The sequence below is a fragment of the Pan paniscus genome, chromosome 15 (assembly GCF_029289425.2).
Source record: "Pan paniscus chromosome 15, NHGRI_mPanPan1-v2.0_pri, whole genome shotgun sequence".
Taxonomy (NCBI): Eukaryota; Metazoa; Chordata; class Mammalia; order Primates; family Hominidae; genus Pan; species Pan paniscus.
The window spans coordinates 105332760-105348415 of NC_073264.2; the positions used below are offsets into that span (position 1 = coordinate 105332760).

Below are 15656 nucleotides of genomic sequence, written 5' to 3' on the forward strand. Positions count from 1 at the left end.
AGGGGGGCTGCACTTGGCCCTGAGCCACTGAAGACGCCGCAGCCTCTGCCTTTCCTGCAGCTCCAGAACCAGAGCGAGCTGCGGGCACCCACGGCCGAGAAGGCGGCTTTCTACCTGGATGCGGCCCTGGCGGCCCGCAGCACCAGCCGAGCGGGCTGCGGCGAGGACGCCCGACGCAGCTCCCACATGTTGTTCACGCTGCACGTCTACCAGTACCGCATGGAGAAGTGCGGCCGGGGAGGAAGTAGGTGCCACACCTGCACTCCCGGGCCCCTGTGGGATGCGTGTCAGCAGAGACCCAGGCACAGGGGCCTGTCATCCAGTGGCTCCTGGGGATGTCCCTGGGGTTGTCCCCAGCTTGGGCCTGGGGTGGGGATGTGGAGCAGGATCTGGGGGCCCCTGGCTACACCGTCATTTGCTTGCCTTGTGGTTCCAGTGTCCGGAGGCCGCAGCCGCCTGCACCTCATCGACCTGGGCAGCTGTGAGGCGGCGGCTGGCAGGGCCGGGGAGGCTGCTGGGGGTCCCCTGTGTCTGTCCCTGTCGGCCCTGGGCAGCGTCATCTTGGCCCTGGTCAACGGAGCCAAGCATGTGCCGTACCGGTGAGTGTAGGGCCTGGGCAGGTGCCGACCAGGGTGGCCCCTTGGTGACCTGGTAAATCCGTGTCTGGTGTGCCTGGCGCTGCTGTGGCCCCCAGCTCCTCAGGGCTTTGCTCCTCCACCACCTGACAGGCCTCGCTGCCCGTGGGCTGCCTGGGGCCCCACGCTGGGCTGGTGCCGGAGCTGGGTGGGAACCAGACTGATCCCAGGGCTGCCCTTGGCCAGCCTGTCCCCGAAGCTCCCTTTCCAAGGCCTTGGCGTCTGAACCGCCTCGACCCCCAGGGACCACAGGCTCACCATGCTGCTGCGTGAATCCCTGGCCACCGCTGGCTGCCGCACCACCATGATCGCCCACGTGTCGGATGCGCCATCCCAGCACGCAGAGACGCTCAGCACCGTGCAGCTCGCCGCCCGCATCCACCGCCTGTGCAGGAAGAAGGCCAAGGTGCTCCCCACCTCCTGCCCGCCCCATCTCGGGGCCCTCTTCGGCTCCTGTGTCCACTGCAGGCCTCTGCTGGCCTGGTTGGGGTGGGGGTCAGCAGGTGGCCTGGAGCCTGGGTAGATGTCCTATGTGTTCTGATGTCATGAGGCTATGCCCATGTGGCCCTCCCTGGGGGGTGGGGAGCCCAGCCTGAGGTCCCTGGCTGCAGTGGGCAGAATCGGGGCTTGCTGTATGCGGCTTGTGGTGGCCTCACTCCAGCCTGCTGCCCCCACACAGGCCCTGGGGTGCTCAGGAGAGCCGCACCACCTCTGCAGGGGCTTCCTAGGGACCCCTCTCTGGGGCTGGAGGGTGGAGTTTGGGGCACTCTGGGGTTACACGGCCCTTGGTGTGAGTCCTGGCCACTGGCCTGGGCACACATGCTTGTCTTTTGAGCTTCCCATTCCCTCCCAGCGCGGGGTGACACCGTTTTCCTTGTAAAGTTGCTAAGAATGGTCACTTAGGCTCTTCCCCTGAGACTCAGTTCCGCTCCCAGCGTTTGGCGGGACATGGTTGGTGGTGCCTGCTGTGGTTTTCATCACAGTGACCGCAGCATTGGCCCTGTGCTCTGGGGAGGGTCGGGGAAGCGGGGGCGTGTAGGGGAGACTGGGCTCGGCAGCTCCACTTTTCTTCCCCCAGTACGCCTCCAGCTCCTCTGGCGGGGAGAGCTCCTGTGAGGAAGGCCGGGCCCGTCGGCCCCCGCACCTGCGGCCCTTCCACCCACGCACTGTGGCCCTGGACCCCGACCGCACACCTCCCTGCCTGCCCGGTGACCCCGATTACTCCTCCAGCAGCGAGCAGTCCTGTGACACGGTCATCTACGTGGGGCCCGGTGGGGCGGCGCTGTCAGACCGGGAGCTCACCGACAACGAAGGTCCGCCTGACTTTGTGCCCATCATCCCTGCCCTGAGCCGCCACCGGCCCTCCAAGGGCCCCCGAGACGCAGACCACTTCCGCTGCAGCACCTTCGCGGAGCTGCAGGAGCGGCTGGAATGCATGGACGGCAACGAGGGTCCCTCAGGAGGTCCAGGTGGCACCGACGGAGCTCAGGGCAGCCCCGCCCGAGGGGGCCGGAAGCCCTCGCCACCAGAGACTGCATCCCCCAGGAAGGCCGTGGGCACCCCGATGGCTGCCAGCACCCCTCGAGGCAGTTCTGGTCCAGACACCCACCAGGGTACCCCTGAGCCCTGCAAGGCCACTGTCTGGGGTGACCAGAGAGAGGACAGCAGCGCTTGGCCTGAGCTGCTGGTCCCGGAAAAGGCTGCAGTGGGTGGAGGCAGGAGGCCACTGCCCAGCCCGGCTCCCCCACCTCCTCAGTTGCTGGAAGCCTGCAGAGCCCCAGAAGAGCCTGGGGGAGGGGGCACTGATGGAGTGGCACGGACCCCTCCCGTGGGCATGAGTGGGCAGGTGGCTGGGTCCCCGATGCTTCCTGGGGCCACCTGCCCCCGCCTGGCTGCTGGCAGTCGCTGTCCGGAGCGGGGCCTGCTCACCACCACAGTGACCCTGCAGCGGCCAGTGGAGCTCAACGGCGAGGACGAGCTGGTGTTCACGGTGGTGGAGGAGCTGTCCCTGGGGGGGCTTGCCGGAGCTGGGCGGCCCACCAGCCTGGCTAGCTTCGACAGTGACTGCTCCCTGCGGGCCCTGGCCTCGGGGTCCCGGCCGGTCAGCATCATCAGCAGCATCAATGATGAGTTTGATGCCTACACCTCTCAGGCCCCTGAGGGGGGGCCCCTGGAGGGGGCGGCCTGGGCCGGCAGCAGTCACGGCTCCTCCATCAGCTCCTGGCTCAGCGAGGTCAGCGTCTGCACTGCCGACAGCCGTGGCCCCACGCCGCAGCCCCGCTTCAGCCCCGACTCGCTGGCAGGGCTTGACCCTGGGGGCCCACCTGCCCTGGATGGTTCCCTGGGGGATGGAAGCTCTGGGTTCCTGGGGCCAGACAGACCTGACAGTCCTGGGCCAACCTGGGGTCCGTGCCCTGGGGAAGTGGCTGCAGTGGCCCCATCCCGACCCGGCAGGGAGCCCCAGGCCGGGCCCTTGCGGTGGGCATCCGCAGCCCAGACCATCCACTCCAGCCTCCCCCGGAAACCGAGGACTGCCTCTGCCACCACCCGCGTGGGCTGTGCTCGCCCGGGCCAGAGCCCACCTGGCCGTGGAGGCCTGTTTGAGGACCCATGGCTGCTCCGGGTAGGGGAGTGTGATGCCCAGGCAGCTTCTGCTGGCAGGGCCCCCAGCCCCACACTTGGCTCCCCCCGGCTGCCTGAGGCCCAGGTGATGCTAGCCTGTGCCCAGAGAGTGGTGGACGGGTGTGAGGTGGCAGCCAGGGCGGCCCGCAGGCCAGAGGCTGTGGCTCGGATCCCACCTCTGCGGAGGGGTGCCACCACGCTGGGTGTGACAACGCCAGCTGTGTCCTGGGGGGATGCTCCCACGGAGGTGGTGGCCTGCTCGGGGAGCCTGAAGGCCTCCCCCACCAGCAAGAAGGGTCTGGCTCCCAAGGCGGGCTTCCTCCCGAGGCCCAGTGGGGCGGCCCCCCCGGCCCCACCCACGCGGAAGTCCAGCCTGGAGCAGAGGAGCAGCCCGGCCTCGGCCCCTCCGCATGCTGTGAACCCGGCGCGGGTCGGGGCTGCTGCTGTCCTTCGAGGGGAGGAGGAGCCCAGACCCAGCAGCCGGGCTGACCACTCTGTCCCCAGGGCCACGTCCAGCCTGAAGGCCCGGGCCAGCAAGGTAGAAGCGGCACACCGTCTTGCCGGACACGCGTCTCTGGAGCGGTACGAAGGCCTGGCGCACAGCAGCAGCAAGGGCCGGGAAGCCCCTGGGCGGCCTCCCCGGGCTGTACCCAAGCTGGGTGTGCCACCCTCCAGCCCCACACACTGTCCAGCTCCCGCCTGTAGGAGCGGCGCAGCCAAGGCTGTGGGGGCCCCCAAGCCCCCTGCTGGTGGAGGCAAGGGCCGTAGCCTAGTGGCTGGTGGGTCGCGGGCTCTGGGGCCTTCGGTGAAGCTGTCTGCGGCCTCTGTGACGGGCAGGAGCCCTGGCGGCCCTGTGGCCGGTCCCAGAGCAGCCCCACGGGCCGGGCCCAGTGTCGGGGCGAAGGCTGGCCGGGGTACCATCATGGGCACAAAGCAGGCGCTCCGGGCTGCTCACAGCCGCGTCCATGAGCTGTCAGTCAGTGGAGCACCGGGCCGAGGTGGCTCCTCGTGGGGCTCGGCGGACTCAGACAGCGGCCATGACAGCGGCGTGAACGTGGGGGAGGAGCGGCCACCCACGGGCCCGGCCCTGCCCTCCCCCTACAGCAAGGTGACCGCCCCACGGCGGCCCCAGCGCTACAGCAGCGGCCATGGCAGCGACAACAGCAGCGTGCTGAGTGGAGAGCTGCCGCCCGCCATGGGCCGCACCGCCCTTTTCCACCACAGCGGTGGCAGCAGCGGCTACGAGAGCCTGCGGCGCGACAGCGAGGCCACCGGCAGCGCCTCCTCCGCCCCTGACTCCATGAGCGAGAGTGGGGCTGCCTCCCCAGGCGCCCGCACCCGCAGCCTCAAGTCCCCCAAGAAGAGGGCCACAGGTGGGTGCAGAGGTGCACAGCCCTCTACAGTTTACAGGGCCAGGAGGTGCTGGACAGATGGGCACAGCCTTCAAGGTCCCAGACCCACCCAGCCGTGGATGGTTTACAGACTCGCCTGGGGCTTTTTGTGTGTGGAGGTGCACGGCCCTCTGCAGTTTATAAACCCCCTGTACTTGCCCTTCTCTGGCCCCACCCTGCCCTGGGGGGCTGATCCTGGTCTGTGTCTGGGTGAGCACAAGGGCAGCCCTGCACAGGTCGCCAGGCTGGGGCACTGGACTCGGGTTTGGGTCCCGGGCCTCGTGCCTCCCTGGCGAGTGTCGAGCTGCCTGGAAGGCCCCCGCCAGGGCTGCCCCAAGGGACAGAACTGCTCAGGTCATGGCAGGGAAAGTGGGAGGCCCTGGTGGTGGTGGGGGCGCCCTTGAGAGCTGTGGGCCTGGCTTGGGGTCGGCTTCCTCCCTGCCCTGGGCAGAGCGCCAGCCTGAGGATTCCTGGACTGGACCGCGAAGGCCGCCCTGTCAGGACTCGGGCCGGCTCCGCAGCGTCCCTGCAGGGGCTGTGCTTGGGCTGGGCCCCGCCTCTGTTCACCCTGTGCCCGGCTCTCCGTTCCAGGTCTGCAGCGGCGGCGCCTGATTCCCGCCCCACTGCCCGACACCACTGCCCTGGGCCGTAAGCCCAGCCTCCCCGGGCAGTGGGTGGACCTGCCCCCGCCCCTGGCTGGCTCCCTGAAGGAGCCGTTCGAGATCAAGGTGTATGAGATCGATGACGTGGAGCGCCTTCAGCGGCCCCGCCCCACCCTGAGGGAGGCCCCCACCCCGAGGGAGGCCCCCACCCAGGTAGGGCCTTTGGTGGGCTGGGGTCTATGAGCCCTGGTGGGGATCCTGCCGCGGATGGCAGAGTGAGCCATTTGATGGGCTCGCCAGGCCTCTGGGGGTGTGGCTGGGTAGCCCCTGACCTCACTTTCTGTCCACGTTCCTCCCAGGACGCAAAGGTAGGAGTGGCCCTGCCCAGCCCAAGCCTGTTGCAGCTCCGACACTCCCCTTGGGCAGTGGGTGGGTGGCTGGGGGGTCCTGAGGCCACTGCTGCTGTCCAATGGAATTCTCCCCTGTCGTGGGGAGGGTGGTCCTAGAGCCGAGCCAGGACCCAGACGGGCATGGGTGGGCTGCCCCCGGTCCGCCCCCTGCCCGCCCTTGGAGCCCCACTGTGTGCCTGCCAAGGCCTGGCAGGTGAAGGGAGGCGGGGGCCACAGCAGGGCTGCTTGGGGGTCTCTGGGGAAAGGGTCCCATGCCTGAGCCCCCCGTGCACCCTGCCTCCCAGGGTCCAGTGTTCGTCAGTACAAGGCTGCTTGGGGGTCTCTGGGGAGAGGGTCCCATGCCTGAGCCCCCCGTGCACCCTGCCTCCCAGGGTCCAGTGTTCGTCAGTACAAGGCTGCTGGGGGTCTCTGGGGAGAGGGTCCCATGCCTGAGCCCCCGCCCGCCCTGCCTCCCAGGGTCTGGCATGCGTCAGTACAAGGCTGCGGCTGGCGGAGCGCAGGCAGCAGCGACTGCGGGAGGTGCAGGCCAAGCACAAGCACCTGTGTGAGGAGCTGGCCGAGACCCAGGGCCGGCTGATGCTGGAGCCTGGCCGCTGGCTGGAGCAGTGTGAGTCCCGCCCGCCCACGGACCCAGCCCGGCCCACCGTGTGCCCTGACAGCTGCCCTCCCCTCCCAGAGCCTTGTTGCTCTCCTGTACCTCGTGGTGGGAAGGCTGGAAGGCAGGGTCGGCCGGGCCAAGATGCCTTTCCTGGGGCCTCTGGGGGGCCAGGTGGCTGCCCCCAGCCTCGGGCCTGACGCAGGTGCCCCTCCCCTCTCCTCCCCTCCCCAGTTGAGGTGGACCCGGAGCTGGAGCCCGAGTCGGCCGAGTACCTGGCGGCCCTGGAGCGAGCCACGGCGGCCCTGGAGCAGTGCGTGAACCTGTGCAAGGCGCACATCATGATGGTCACCTGCTTCGACATCAGCGTTGCAGCCAGTGCTGCCATCCCGGGGCCGCAGGAGGTGGACGTCTGAGGCTGGGCGCCGGACAAGAGGAGGGGGCGTGCAGCGGGCTGGAGGACGGGACGTGGGACGGAGCGAGGATGTGGTGGGGGCTGCGGGGGGAGGATGCGGAGGGGTTTCTGTGTGGGACGGGAGTCTCAGAGAGGAGACGGAGTGTGGGGGAGGGAGGGCCGGCCACGCGGTGGACAGAGTGAGGGTGCCAGGGTGACCAGAAGACCGTCACCACCCAACAGCAACGCAAGTGCCTTTGACCTTGATTTGGACTTTTCTCCCTTTTGCATTTGGTGCTACAGACTTGAGACACCAGCAGAAGTTGTGTTCAGCCCGGCCCCGCTGCGCCTGTCCGGGCCGGGGCTGGCGCCGGTTGTGTTTGTGTCCACCTTGCCTTCTTTGCAGCCAAGCAGTTTTTGTGGAGTGGGACTTACCTGCACGCCCCAGGGGTCTTTCAGGATTCAGGATGACTTTTCTTTTACAATGGTTTCCTCTCAGCAGAGCCCGGGTTGTGGGGGATCTGTGTGGGGTTCTCAACGCAGATCCATCCTGGGGTCTCCCGGGCAGGGATGGCTGACCTCGAGTCCCCTCCCTTCCCGAGAACCTGCTCTGTCCCGAGGGCAGCTAACAAGGGCTGAGCCCCAGGTACAGGTTGCCTCTTCCACGGCAGGAATTTTTACCAAAACCACAAGCAAAAAACAAAACAGACCACCATGACCAACAACAAAGATGGGGGGTAGGGTTTTGTAAAGGTTCTGTTAGGTTCATATTTTTATATCATTTTGCCCATAAATGCGGAATTTGCCGTGGGAATTTGAAGACAAATGATCTATGTTTTTATGGTTTTCTAGGGAAGGTGTTCTGGGGGCCGGGCTCTCTCCAGCTGTGGGAGGCCTGCTCCCTCTGGGGGGCACCCTGGGCAGGGTGGGGGGGGCCTTGGGAGGCGCTTCTTGCCAAATGCAGACGAGGGGTGAGCCTGCCAGCGTTTGTGACGTCCCCGCACGACAGGCTCATACTTTCTGAGGATCGTGCGTGGCATAGGACGTCTGAACCTTTGTACAAATGTGTAGATGACATCTTGCTACAGCTTTTATTTGTGAATTAAAGATGCATCGATGTTTCCCACGGCTGCTGAGTTCACTGGGCGTCGGCAGACTCCTCACGCCCTGGTGTGCCGCCCTCTGAGGGTCCCTGGGGTGAGGGGCAGTAAGCGTGGGAAGGACACATCCACGGGGACCCAGGGCTTCGGGTGCTGTGCCAGGGCCTGCCTTGCAGCCCCTGTGGGGCCCACGGTGCCGTGAGGGCCCTTCGGAGAAGGTGGAACACGACAGAGCTGGGATTCAAGCCCACGCTTCCTTTCTGATCTGCTTTCTTGTTGACTCTGCTGAGACCTTAGGGTCCCGAGGCTGGGGCAGGGAGCCAGGCTTGGGGGCTGGGCTGGCGGGAAACAGCCCTGTGTAAGCGGCCCCTGGCTCCCTTGTCTCTGGGTTATGCTATGTGGGGAAGTCGAGGCAGGAGTGATGGCAGCATTTCCCTCCCAGAGTCTTCTTGCCATCCTCTGCCCTCTGCCTGCCTTTGCTCATGGGCTCAGGACCCCCAAACCACAGGAGCCCCCTCCCGGGGCAGCCTGGATGGAGGCTCTTCCCTGGAGGACTCAGGCCTGGGTCTGTCTTGACCCCAGTTTGCTGGGCTTTCCCGTGGTCAGAGGCCCCAGACCCTTTGGGGGATCCCCAGCCCTTTGACTGCTGTGAGCTCATGGCCTCACCTGACCTGTACATGTGCCCTCTGGGGCCACCTTAGCTGTTGCTCTGGTTGCCTCCTGGCCTCTTCGGAGTCCTATCTGCTTCTCATTTGGTAGGTCCCCAGCGGAACTAGTTTGCTTCCTTAAGCCTGTTACTCTGTCCCCATGCCAGTACCCCCCGCCTGCCTGGCCTGCGAAGGTTGTGTCTGGGCACCTGCCCCTTTCTGCGGCTTTGCACTGGCTTCCAGCTGCTCCACTCCACCTTCAACCCGAGGTCCTGGCCATGAGGCCCCACCATCCCCCGTGCTGTGATCCCCTGCCCAGCAGCTGGCTGTGCAGCCCCTCCCTCCCTTGGGGACTCCCCCTGTCCCCGGCTAGGTGCCCCTCCCTGGCTCCAGGCGGGGGATTGTGGGGCCCCTCCTTGGTGGAGGCTCCTAGGCCTCTCTGCCATGGCACGTCACACCTTGTGTGGTCTCTGCCTGTCTCCCTGCTTGGCGGGGTCTGAGTCATCACCTTCCCCGATCCTGGGCACAGGGCTAGGCCCAGCAGGGCTGGGGAGACCCTGGCTGAAGAAGGAATGAAAGAATACGTGAATGACAGCATCCCCTTAAAGAGGCTCCGGCTGCGGTGGAAGCAGGTCCAGGACAGCTCTGAGCCGTCTGCAGAGAGCCTCCCACCGGCCCTGCACTGTGGTCCCACACAGACGCAGTCCTTCGTGTGGCCACAGGGCCCCCCAGGTCAGGCCACAGGGTCACCCGCACCCAGGCTCCTAGTGTCCATCGCAGGTGGCCCTTGGGACTCCAGCCTCTGGGATTGGGGTTGCAGGCCAGCCTGGGAGGCTGCTGGGGCCCCTGATCCTCCAGCCCCAGCCCTGCTTTTGTTCGAGGCCAGCGCTGCGTCTCAGCAGAAACTCAGACTAATGTGGAGGGCAGGGTTGTTCCCGAGAAGCCGAGGGCCACGCATGCCGGCTCTGTGCTGGGTTTGGAGAACTTGGCGAGGGGGTCGGGTCCGGGTGGGGTGTGATGGAGCTTGGGGTGTGGAGGGGTGATCCCCTCAGGACCCTGCTCTCAGGAGAGCCTGAGCCCACCCGGCCTGTGTCCTGGAAACCTGGTGCAGCTGGCTGTGACCCCTGACCTGCACAGAGGCGCTGGCCAGGCACTCTGTCCATGGGAGCCAGGACAGTGCTGGGGTCTGAGTGGGGTTGGGTGGGTCAGGGTACCTCATTCTCAGGGACCGGGGTGATGCTGGTCCCAGGAGGGAGGCTGGGGAGCTGCCCTAGAGCCCAGACCACTGCGGGGTGCCGGCTCTTGCTCCCTTCTTGCCCTGCACCTGCTCACCTGCAGGGGATGGGTGGGTGCTGAGGTGTGTCTGGGTGGGTCCCTTTCTTTCATAGAGCACACCCCTGCCCCCTCCCCATCCCTCTGTCATTGGAGGGGTCCAGAGCCTGCTTCTTGCTGGGGAGCCTGGTCCTCCCTGCCTGGACCCCGGTCCTCCCTGCCTGGACCCCGGTCCTCGCTGCCTGGACCCCGGTCCTCCCTGCCTGGACCCCCGTCCTCCCTGTCTGGACCCCGGTCCTCCTGCCTGCCGGGCTGGCGTGGCTGGGGCCTTGGGGATGGTGGCCTTTGGGCAGGCCAGGCCGGGCCCATTTCCCACAGTTCGGGCCTGGCTCTCAGAGGGCAGTGCCTGTTTTACAGGACGTGGAATCCACTGTCCTGGGGCCAGCCCAGGAGCTGGGTCGGCCTTTCATCTGGGACATCAAAGCCCTCAGCCCTGTCATTAGGGGCTGGAAAGGTGGCTGGGGAGCGGCCCAAGTAGGAGTCACCCATTTTATGGATGGGAAAGCGGCAGGGACCCAGCTCTTTGACTGAAACTGAAGCTAAGGCAGCGGCACCAATGCAGCCTGCAGGGAGCCTCCACCTCCTGCTTCCGGGACATTTGGGGAAACTGAGGCCCTGAGAGGGCAAAGGAGCCTCCACCTCCTGCTTCCGGGACACTTGGGGAAACTGAGGCCCTGAGAGGGCAAGGGAGCCTCTGCCTCCTGCTTCCGGGACATTTGGGGAAACTGCGGCCCTGAGAGGGCAAGGGCTGCTTGAGCCTCCAGCAGGTGTTCCTTGAGGAGTAGGGGGGCGGATTTGGAGTGTGCAGGGGCAGGATGGGAGGGGCTCACAGGGGAGGGTCAGGGTCAGCTGAGGTGGGGAGAAATGGCAGCCTACGGGGAGCCACGCAGCTGCTGACGGTGGATGGCCAGGGCTGAGGCGGGTTTGGGGTTAGGGGAGTGGGCGCAGGAAAGGACCTTGCTGGGCTATGCCGGGCACTGGCAAGGTCCTCCCAGGTGGTGTCTCTTGTAGCCTCTGAGGCTGGCCTGGCACCTGGCCAGCCTGCCCCTGCCATGGAGTGAGGTGCCCACCTGACTCACCCAGTAAGTCCAGGCCTGCCCTGACGGCCCTGCCCACACCAGCCCTAGCACGGGAGGCCACGTTGTGGGGTGGGGTGACCAGGGGCAGGGGGTCATGAGGTGGCTAAGAGGAGGCCAGAGCTGGGTGGGCTGGGCAGGCCAGTGGGACAGGAGCTGAGCTACATGGCCTGGGAGGCCCACAGAGCCGCTCCACAGTCCGCCCTGCTCGCAGAGTGGCGGAGGGTCCGTGAGCCACGGTCTGATTTCCCGGGGCCCTGCCAGGCTGTCTGCCCCGCTCCTTGCTGGAGGGCGAGGGGGGTTCCCTATTCCAAGGACTGGGATCCGCAGGAGGCGGAAGAGCAGAGGCCCCTCATCCCTGGACTCAGGGTCCTCCTATCTGGCTGGGCGTGGTAGGCGTCTGGGAAACTGACTGCAGCTTCAGTAGCAGGCGCTGGGTTCAGAGGTTCCCTGTGAGCCTCCTCCTGTTCACCATCCCAGGGACCACAAGTGCAACCCATAGCGATGGCCATGGGGATGTGACACTAGGGTGGGATGGGAACAGTGGCAGCAATGACAGTGGGAGTGCTGGCAGAGGAGCGTTGGTGGCAGGGAGGCTGGTGGCTGTGGCTGGGGTGGGGCCATTGGCAGAGCAGCAGCAGTACTAGGGATGGTGGCAGCAGAGATCCAACCAGCCTGGCTGATGGGGCAGTGTCGCCCCTCCTGGCCTGCTGGTCGCTTGGCTGCCCTTGGGCCTGTGTGTTCCTCATGAGGCCAGCAGGACGTGGCCCGAGGCTGGTCCTTTCCTGACACTTTTCCCTGGGAACTGGGAGTGAGGTCACAGCAGCCTCCACAGGGTTCTCACTGGGTCCTGAGCCCCAGCAGCTGAAGGGGGGAATGGGGGCCGCCTGGAGTGCCCAAGATGGGGGCCCTAAATAACCAGCAGCGGGGTCATTGCCGGATGATGCCACGTTCTCCCGGGGTCCCGGGCCAGGAGGGGAGGCTCTGCCAGTCCCCCTGTGTCTCGAGCCTCAGTCTCCCCCTCTGCCGAGGTTCCTGTTCACGTGTGCGGTCATGTGTGTGAACATGGCTCAGCACCTGTCCTCATCTGCTTCCCCCCACCAGGGCCGCCCCCGGCTACCGTGAAATGGACGGTGCTCTGGGCTCTCCAGAAGGGGACCAGTCTCGGCCCCCACACCCTGGTTCCCTGGGAATCCGAGGAGGCCCCTGCCCTGTGACTGCGCCCCACGCCCCAGGGCCTGTCTGCAGCCCTGGCGGGAGGGTGATTCCTGGGGTGGAGGCCCCCTGTCTGCTCCTCTCCTGGGAACGAGCCCCGCCCCACGGTGCCTGGGGGCTGGGATGTGCTCCCAGCAAACAGGAAGCCCAGGGTGACTTCTCCCTCCTGACATTGTGTTTACCAAGGCGGGATCCAGGCCCGTTTCCACACAGGAAACCCAGGAGGCTGGAAGAGGCTGGGAAGGAATTCCCTGGGCCAGCTAAGACGCTCCGGCTTCCTGTAGGACAGGCAGGCAGTGTGGGGTGGGGGTGGAGGTGTGGGGTGGGTGGGTTTGGGGTTGAGGGATGGGTAGAGGTGAGAGTGTGGGTAGAGGTGTGGGGTGGGTGTGGGTGGTATGAGTAGAGAGATGGGGTGGGGGTAGAGGTGGGGGTAGATGGATGGAGTGGGGGTGAGATAAGGATGAGGTGGGGGTCGGAGTGGGGGTAGAGGTGTGGGGTGGGTGGGTTTGGGGTTGAGGGATGGGGTAGAGGTGGGAGTGGGGGTAGAGGTGGGAGTGGGGGTAGAGGTGTGGGGAGGGTGTGGGTGGTATGAGTAGAGAGATGGGGTGGGGGTAGAGGGATAGGGTGGGGGTGGGTAAAAGGATGGTGTGGTAGTGGGGATGGGGATAGGAATGGGGTGGGGGTAGGGATGGGTTGGGGGAGTAAAGGGATGTGGTGGAGTGAGGGTAGGGGTGGGGGTGGTTGTAGGAGATGGGTGGGGGTGGGGTAGAGGGATGGGGTGGGGTGAGGGTGGGTGTGGGGGGATGGGGTTGGGGTAGGGATGGCGTGGGAGGGTAGAGAGATGGGGTGGGGTGAGGGTGGGTGTGGGGAGATTGGGTGGGGGTAGAGATGGGGGTAGATGGATGGGGTGGGGTAGAGGGATGGGTTGGGGTGATTGTAGGGGATGAGATGGGGTGGGGTAGAGGTGTGGGGTGAGGTGGGTGTGGAGGATGGGGTGAGGTGGGTGTGGAGGATGGGGTGGGGTGGGTGTTGGGGGTACAGGTGAAGGGATGGGGTGGGGTGGGTGTGGAGGATGGGGTGGGGTGGGTGTTGGGGGTACAGGTGAAGGGATGGGGTGGGGTGGGGTGGGTGTGGAGGATGGGGTTGGGTGGGTGTTGGGGGTACAGGTGAAGGGATGGGGTGGGGTGGGTGTGGAGGATGGGGTGGGGTGGGTGTTGGGGGTACAGGTGAAGGGATGGGGTGGGGTGGGGTGGGTGTGGAGGATGGGGTTGGGTGGGGTGGGGTGGGTGTTGGGGGTGGGGTGGGTGTTGGGGGTACAGGTGATAAGCAGCTAGGAGTCCAGGGAGGCTCCTGGGGCTCCGGGTGGCCGTGGTGGCACCCCCTTCAGAGCTCTGGATTTGGTGGCAGCCTTGAACGTCCCTGTGTCCCCATGTTGTCACCGGGACCTGCAGGCCCAGGCCCAGGTCTGTCTCCCTTCAGACAGGCCAAGGCTGAGGGGCACAGTGTCTCCCTCTGCAGAGTCCCTGTGGCCGGCACAGGGGACGCGTAAGCCTGGACATTTGTGATTTCAGGGCAGAGGCTTCCAGGAGGGCTGGGAGCAGAGCGGGGCCCTGAAGGTGCTCGCTCCACGCCTGGGCCTGGGGCAGCCAGAGGGTCCCCCCCTAAACTCCCTCCTGGCCACCTTGTCAGGAGGAGGTGTCATGTCCCAAATGTGGGTCCCCCCCACCTTCCCCCGTCTGCCTGCACCCAGCTGCACCAGACCTTGGCCTTGGGGGGTGCTGTTTGTTTCAGAATCATCTTTTAAAACTAAGCCTTCTTTTGGGCTTGCAGAAAAACCCTGAGGCTCACACAGAGCCCCCACACCCGACCGCAGGCTCCAGTGCCCCCTCCCACGGGCATGCAGCGAGGCGGTGGCGACGGCCCCAACTCAGGTCGCCCGAGTTCCTGTCTGCTGCCCCTTCCGGGATTCACCTCTGGAGGCAGAGACGTAAAGCACCTGGAATTCTGCACGGGAGATTTGTCTCCGCTCTCATTTATTAATTTATCCAAATACTTTCAGCAGCGTGGACTTAGAGATGTTTGTTTTGTACTTTGGGTTACATTCAATACTATTAGTTTCATGACTAAAGCTGTTCCAGCTCTGGCCACTGGGAGCCTTTCAGCTGGGTGGCGTCGGTTTTGAGTCCTCAACCATTGCCCCCAGGCCCCCGTGGCCCCCAGACGTGAGCTGGTGCTGCCTGGTTCCTAGGCCTGCGGGCATGTGCGTCCCCTTCCCCCGCCCCCCACACGCGTGGCTGACATGTCCCTGCCAGGATGTGTGATTATATATATATAGAAATTAGAAATTACTAGAAAGGGTCTCACTGTCTTCCAGGCTGGAGTGCAGTGGTGCGATCATAGCTCACTGCAGTCTCAAGCTCCCAGGTTCAAATGATCCTCCAGCCTCAGCCTCCCACGTAGCTGGGACCACAGGTGTGCCACCATGCTTGGCTAGTTTTGTATTTTTTTGCAAAGAGGGGGTCTCATTTTGTTTCCCAGGCTGGTCTGGAACTCTTGGGCTCAAGCAATCCTCCTGCCTCGGCCTCCCAAAGTGCTGAGAATACAGGCATGAGCCATTGCCCCGGCCCTTGGATAACGCTTCACACCAGTTGCCTCACACAGTGCTTAGCTCTCTGCTTGACAGCCCCCGAGCCCACAGGCCTGGGAGTCTCCACCCCTCTGAAGCCGCAGAAGTGAGGGGATGTAATGGCTGAGGCCCCGGTGTGGTGGGGGGTCGAGGTCTCCAAGCACCCAGGTGGAAGGAAGTGTATCTGGGCCCCGTGAGCAGACGGGAGCTCCTGATGAGAGGAACTGTACCTGGGAAGAGGGACCCCACCCCCGCCCAGGCCCCTGAGCAGCCCAGGACCCTCCCCTGAGGAGGTCTGAGGTGAGATGAGGCCCCTGGAGATGCCCCAGGAGGGTGCTGTCCAGGGTCACAGCCCCGTGCCAGACTGGGGCCTCCCTGGTGAACTCGGTGGCCCGGAGTGGATGAATGGCATGCGGGAGGTGCCTGCTGGCTGCCAGGGCGGGCGATGCTGGGCTAGTTGCCACTGTGGCACGGCCTGGCCCTGGGGTAATGACATTCCTGAGAACCCTCAGGGTGACATCACTGCGTAGCTGCCTTCACACTGTTGTCACCATCATGGGAGTGTGAGGTCAGATGGACGTGCTGCCCCTGGGGTGTCAGGCCCCCTGCCAGTGCTGGCCAGTCTGCCCTGCCTGCCATACGGGGCTTCAGCCGGCTTTCTGAAGCATCCCGTGGACCTGGTGGGGACGGCCTGGGGGTGGGGAGGGCTGAGACTGCTGCCACTTCCTTGCCATTCCTGGGGGGCCGCAGGGTCACCATTTGCTCCCACTGCTGACCTGGAGGAAGGCAGCCTCTCTCCTCGGTGGGCTCCTGGTTATCTCAGCCCTTTGGGGAAACACTTGGTCCAGGTTCGGGAAACGGCTCTGCTGCCCTCAAGGGGAAGCCCATGTGCCTCACCGAGGAAACTCCCAGGCGGGGCCGTTGGTGACACTGGAACCCTGAAGGGACCTTGCATAGCTGGGCAGGAAGGGACCAGGGGCTTGAGGGGCGCAGGGGTGGGGCCTGGCCGGC

General features: G+C 65.5%; 1 protein-coding gene across 2 annotated transcripts in view; it reads left to right on the forward strand.

Annotated features, from left to right (window-relative positions):
• The window catches only part of KIF26A (kinesin family member 26A), a 44535-nt gene extending 36763 nt beyond the window's left edge, over positions 1 to 7772 (forward strand). For both annotated transcript variants that reach the window (XM_063596138.1, XM_034938254.3), the window contains exons 9-15: positions 61 to 244; positions 437 to 599; positions 879 to 1041; positions 1714 to 4630; positions 5240 to 5463; positions 6117 to 6267; positions 6490 to 7772. In XM_063596138.1, the coding sequence (XP_063452208.1) occupies positions 61 to 244; positions 437 to 599; positions 879 to 1041; positions 1714 to 4630; positions 5240 to 5463; positions 6117 to 6267; positions 6490 to 6671 (3984 nt within the window). In that variant the 3' untranslated portion in view covers positions 6672 to 7772. The remainder of the gene's footprint in view (positions 1 to 60; positions 245 to 436; positions 600 to 878; positions 1042 to 1713; positions 4631 to 5239; positions 5464 to 6116; positions 6268 to 6489) is intronic.
• The last annotated feature ends 7884 nt before the right edge of the window (positions 7773 to 15656 follow it).